Here is a 6,000-nt window from a genome sequence, read left to right as displayed (position 1 = left end):
GGGGGAACAGCAGTGAAGTGGCTAATAAAGCTATATCAGTTTTGCTCTCTCTCTCCACTCACTCCCTCCCGTCTGTCTTCACTCGCTCGCCGCGTTTTTTCCAAGACTTTTGTCCAGCGCACAACCGACAAAAGATCAATTCAATTAAAAAAAGGAAACATTCCCACCTGGTCGGCGTCTAATCGGGGCAAGTTAGTGAATCGAATAAAACACCCGGATCGGGGAACGTTACTAATGGGTCCCTTCGCTGGAATTTATTAAGGCCTAATTGAGAGTTTATTAGAGGAAACAGGTGTGCCTCTCTCTCGAGCAATGAATTTTCAGTTTGTGACGAATTGAATTTGTTTCTCAATGCAACTCGAGGTTTTTCCGAGAAGCCTGTCGCACATAATGATTAGGAAGTTGCATTTTTGAACAATGCGTGTACATTTTGTTTTTCCCTTCCTGAGTTACCGTAAAAACTCTCTTCTGAGCTGAGGAGGAGGAGCTCCCCTTACCGCAGCCTTTGGGCTTAACTTGACAGACATTTACAAAACCCCAACAACACACTAGAGGAAAGATTAGGTCTAAACCCAAAAAGCCGTGTTTCCTGTTAAACCGGGTAAAACGTCGAGTGGTTGTTGTTCCGGCGACGAGAGAGAGAGAAGTCTCTGCTTTTTAAAAGCCTCCGAGTGCTTTTGTGAACGTATTCCGTTCCTGTCCAGAGATCAGCCTTGTTTTTTTTTATTGTTTACTCATCTCTTGCACAGCTCTGTTAAGAGTTTTGCTGCTGCTGCTGCTGCTTCTTCACATAAAAAAAAAAATACTCCACTGAAGAGCGCTCGCTGCGATGGCCTTGGCTCTGAGCACTAAACTGCAACGCACTTGCACATCTCTCTCTCTCTCTCTGTCTCTTCATTTCCTGTCATCTACTGTTAACGTTCCAATAAAAGCTCTAAAAATGCCCAAAATACACTTTTAAAAGCCAAACCAGAGGGATTGCCTTTTTTCTCTTACCTTTCTTCGTGTTATTGGTGGCACCACTGTCTGGAAAGGACATGCAGCAATAGAGGTGTTTTCCGATAACATTTTTTTCACTTCCAGATACTGATTACCAATCTGGTACCAGTGCTTTTTTTTTTTTTTTAAATTACAACTTCTATAATGTATTTAACAACCTGCATAACTTAATAAATCTAGGATTATCAACAATAACTCCCTTTAAATAGCTGTTAAAGAGCAGCCACAGCATATCAAAGTAGAAGACATCCATCCATCCATCCATCGTCTACCACTTTATACATTTAAGCGACGCTGGGGGGCTGGAGCCAATCCCAGCTCACATTGGGCGAGAGGCGGGGTTCACCCTGGACAGGTCGCCAGCCTATCACAGGGCCACATACAGAGACGGACAACCATTCACACCTACGGTCAATTTAGAGTCTCCAATGAACCTAACCCCATTCTGCATGTCTTTGAACTGTGGGAACCTTCTCGCTGTGAGGCGAAAGTGCTAATAGAAGACATTTAAAGTATTGAAACTTACAGTAACAGTATAAAACGGAGCAACGGCAACTTCAAAACCAATTCCCTCCACATAACTGTAAACATGAAGCCACATTTTCATAAAATTAGAATACCTTTAGTCCGTATGTTTCACAGTAACAATTTAAAAAACAGTATTAAAATTTTTTTTAAAAAAAAGGATCTATCTATTTATCTATCTATCTATCTAAAACAACAATGCAGTACGTGTCGATGTTTTCCTTGTGGGACTTTCCAGCGTGAAATATTGACGAATTGCAGATTTTTTACGTTAGCTCTGGCTAATGCCACACTAGCGGACATCACTTTAGGCGACGAAGAAGAAGAAAAAGTGGTTTCCGGGCAAAGAGAATTTCACTTCTTATCTGGGTGAAGCTACTTTAAACGTGGTATCAGATCCATACGTAGATTTTTGTACTCGCCGATCCTGAATCCGGCGTGTTCGGTAGTGTCTGAGGCATTTCTTCTCTACTTCTAAATGATGCGGGGAGGGAAGGTACAGTAAAGATAACAGATGCGGCAGACACGGTGAGATGTGGATGCGGCAGCTCGTGAGAAACCAGCTCTTTTTCCTCGCATCACATCGTCAAGGTAGAAAAACTTGTCATCGCCCTGCTGTCCGGGGGAAAACCCTGCGCTCTGCATGCACGACTTGAATGCATCGTGGTCTTTTCATGACTCGCTCGCCGCCTGCCGTCCGCTCATCCTTTCATTTCTGTGGAGCGCTCGCCCCCCCCCCCCTCGCACCTCAACCTACCACGTAACATCTGCCCTCACACGCTGACTTTCATCTCTCCGTTTCTTCTTTTGTTCCTTTTCTTCTTTGTGAAAAGTTTAAAAAGCTACTCTGGTGTCTTCGTCTCTCACCTCATTGCTCCGTCTGTCCACTCGTCTCTCTCTCTCTCTCTCGCGTCGCTGTCTAATCATCCCTCTCTTTTCTTCCTCATTACTTCTTGATGATGACTCTTCGTTCTCTCCCTACCCGCTGCTCCCTCTTCACCTGGACTTCTCTCCTCACTCCTTGACTCTCTCTCATCTTTTTTCTATCCTTGCTTTGATAAATCCTGTTCTGCAGTTTCACCTTCCTGTTCTGTCTCTGTGCCTCTTGTACCCTTCCCCTCTCTCTCTCTATCTCTCTCTCCCTCCCCACTCCTTACACATTTGCTGTCTGCTGGCTTCTCATCTTTTTTTTTTTGCTTTCATCTCCTCTCCATCCCCATCTCCCTTCCTCTCACCTTTTGTCTTTTGCATTTTCTTTCACTCTGTCCCCCCTCCTCCGCTGTCTTGTGCGTCGTGCTCCTGTCCCTCCTCGTCACTCTCTTGACAACCTTAACCTGTTTTTCTTGTCTGTCATTTTCCCTTTTTTTGCCTCTCTCTCTCTCTCTGTCCCCTGCTGTCTTTCTTTCACCATTACCGCTGCCTTATCTGTAAAAGCTTTTGGAATGGGGGGGGGGGGGGGGGGGGGGGGGGGAACAAATAAAGCAGAGAGAGCAGTTTGGCGTGTTTGTGCTTAATTTCCTTGTTTGCGAGAGAGATTATGCGTTTTTAAGTGATGGCTTCATTTTGTTTTATTTCATTTGTGCTTGAAGTGAATATCCTGTGTTTGAGATAATGTACGAATCTTAAATGACTTCATTTAATTCACTTGTGCAGTGGAAATTTGCTTTATTAAGTAAAGCTCTCGTCTCCGATATCGATTACTGACGGTTGGATAAAAGATATCGCTTAAATTAAAGTGTGTCCTGTGTCTGACATGACGTCGTCATGGCAGTGTGTGTCTGTGTTTGCGTGTCCACACATATTCTTGCAAAGATGATAGATGAACGACGACGGCGAAAGGCCGATGGCGGCACGTGACGAGTGTGACGTTTCACACACAGCCGCTCCACAGAGGAGATGATGGTCTGATTAGATTTTACTGCACCTTGCTGCATTATTTTCCATATTAATGAGGGAAAACTTTATTTTTCCCGACGCCACCTTAGTCCCTGTATTGCTTTAAACGATGAATTAATAGTAATTTATTAACACATTAATGTTAATTCCAGCGCGTCGATTCAGTAATTAATGCATTACTTTAGCCCCCAATGGCCTCATGTGGGATAACTGAGATGTGTTTTTATCTTGTCAGACTGTTTCCAAACACAACCTGTTCCCTCTGAACTGTCTCGTCCTCCGAGCTCTGATTGGTCGCCTCCTCCTGATCGCGTTTCAGATTGTAACCCGCTGATGAGGTTGTAAATTTACACATTAAAAAGAATTCCCGGTGTGGTTGCCCCCCCGGAATCGACCGGGAAGCGAGAGATTAAAGCCTCACGCACCGGGGTTTGGTGGCGTGGATAATTAGCAGCCAATCAGTCGGAATCTTGCAAAAATCAAGTCGTGATGGTCAATATAATCTGCATGGTTTATCCGCAGCGTAAAACCTGCTCAGGGAAACAACTATTAGCTGCCAAAGCCTTTTTTGCTGAATGCGGAATAAATTTTAAAAAAAACACACACCACAGACTGCAAAACATATCTCGTCAAGGATTTGGCTTTTGGCACAGTGTGGGCATCCGACCCGAAGGAGGGGGTGTGTGTCTTAACAGTTTTGGCAACCGGCGGATTATAAAAGACACGGCGGCAATAGACACGGCTCACCCAAAAGTAGCGATGAATGTAAGAGAGGAAAAAGAATAAATAAAACAACGATAATGTGTTTACTTCCCAAAAATTTGGCAACAAATTGAGGGGCGGCTGCAGGTCCTGAAACAGCCTGAACATATTTACATGCCTGCTTTTTTATTGTTTAAGCTCCAAGTTTACTCTGTTTGAATCTTAAGTTTGTCGGAGAAACTTTCAGACAATCTCCTGTTACGCCACAGCACATAAATGCAGATGGGCTTTCATGAAAAAAAAACGTTCATCTGTCTCTCTCTCTCTCTCTCTCTCTCTCTCTCTCATCTGTCTCAGAGTACAATCTCTCACGTCTTTCTAATCCCTTCCCCGTCGTCATCTCTCTCTCTCTCCCGCACAGGTGAAGAAGGACTCGGTGGTCTCCTGCGTCCTGGACTCCGAGGCCGTCGCCTGGGACCGTGAGAAGAAGCAGATCCAGCCCTTCCAGGTCCTCACCACCCGCAAGAGAAAGGTAATGTGTGTGTGTGTGTGTGTGTGTGGGGGGGGTGGGGGGGGGGGGTGGGTCCAGGGATGTAATGAGGTGGAAGATGAGAGAATAAAATGTTCCCTGTTTTTGTGAAGGGGGGGGGAGAGGGAGAGAGGAAGAGGGCAGATTGATAAGGAGGAGACAGAAAAGTCAAAAGGATGAAGGAGAGAGGAGGAGGAGGGAGCGGTGTGAGATTGCAAATGTCAGCGGTGTCAGGTGTTTTCTTTTTTTTATCACAGTAATAGCTTCTTTCCACCACACCAATCACATTAGGGGCAAAACTGCTCCTCGTACCCCCGTCTGTCTGCACGCATGACGACATCCGAGTAAATTAGCACGAGAAGAAATGAGAGTGCAAATATGGAGACCGTGATGACGAGAGTGGGTGAACATGATTATCCTGGTGACTCTTTCTTCTTTCCTTCTGCTGGATACTGTTACAGCCACTGTGAAATCATGATTAGTTGTAATGACGGTTTGATGCATAGATGATTGTCCTGCCCTGCAGGCATTATGTAACAACACCACCACCACCACCACAAGCATCGGTGTTAGAATCGGTGATGGAAGCCGATGTGTACTAATTGGACACTTGTTAACGAGCGAAAGGGGAAAAGAATGAAGGAGGACGGTGATACGTCAAAGGGACAAAAATCGGCAGCGGTGCCGTTGTAAATATCCTCTTCTCGCGTTGTACTGTACGCCCGATCAAATTCCTTTACCACTGGTCTTAGTGAAAACTGAACTAGCTCTTTGTAATATCAAACCTAATCTAATTCTAACTTGAATATAGATGTATGCATCAAAACATGTAACACCGCACAAACAAGTTCTCATTAAGAAGTTATTCTTATTGAAACTGATGACTGAAGGAGTTAAAGGAGACGTATTATTTCTTCTAGTGTGTTATATGTTTTTTTTTGTGTACGTAAAAGATCTGCAAAATTTATCCAAAGTTTAGTATAAGGAAAAAAAAACTTCAAATCAGTATTTGGTTTAACCACCGTTTTAGCACAGGCCTTCATACAAATATTGAAATAAAAGAAATGGTATGTTTTATGCTTCAGTATTTACTGGCTAAGCAGACGCATACGGGCACCATGTTGAGTTTTCTTGTAAATATAGTTTGTGTTTACATTCACATCAACACATTGTGTTTTTCCCCTTGAGACCTAAGAAATGTGTTGAATGCACTTTTGTACTCTGCATCGTTACCGTCCATATTGTAGTTGTCTTATCTCATTCAGCAGATCATGAATGTTAAACTATAGCTAGCACCTAAGGATGAAGGAGTTCACATACAAACCGTAATGGGCTCATGATTAACTCGT

At 43.9% G+C, this 6,000-nt stretch overlaps 1 protein-coding gene across 1 annotated transcript in view; it reads left to right on the top strand.

Moving 5' to 3' along the window:
- lig1 (ligase I, DNA, ATP-dependent) overlaps positions 1-6,000 on the top strand; it is a 46,381-nt gene that overhangs the window by 21,188 nt on the left and 19,193 nt on the right. The window contains exon 19 of the mRNA XM_035633202.2: positions 4,544-4,654. Within this exon, the coding sequence (XP_035489095.2) occupies positions 4,544-4,654 (111 nt within the window). The remainder of the gene's footprint in view (positions 1-4,543; positions 4,655-6,000) is intronic.

This window comes from Scophthalmus maximus, chromosome 5 (genome assembly GCF_022379125.1).
Source record: "Scophthalmus maximus strain ysfricsl-2021 chromosome 5, ASM2237912v1, whole genome shotgun sequence".
Taxonomy (NCBI): domain Eukaryota; kingdom Metazoa; phylum Chordata; class Actinopteri; order Pleuronectiformes; family Scophthalmidae; genus Scophthalmus; species Scophthalmus maximus.
This window is presented reverse-complemented; position numbering and strand designations above follow the sequence as displayed.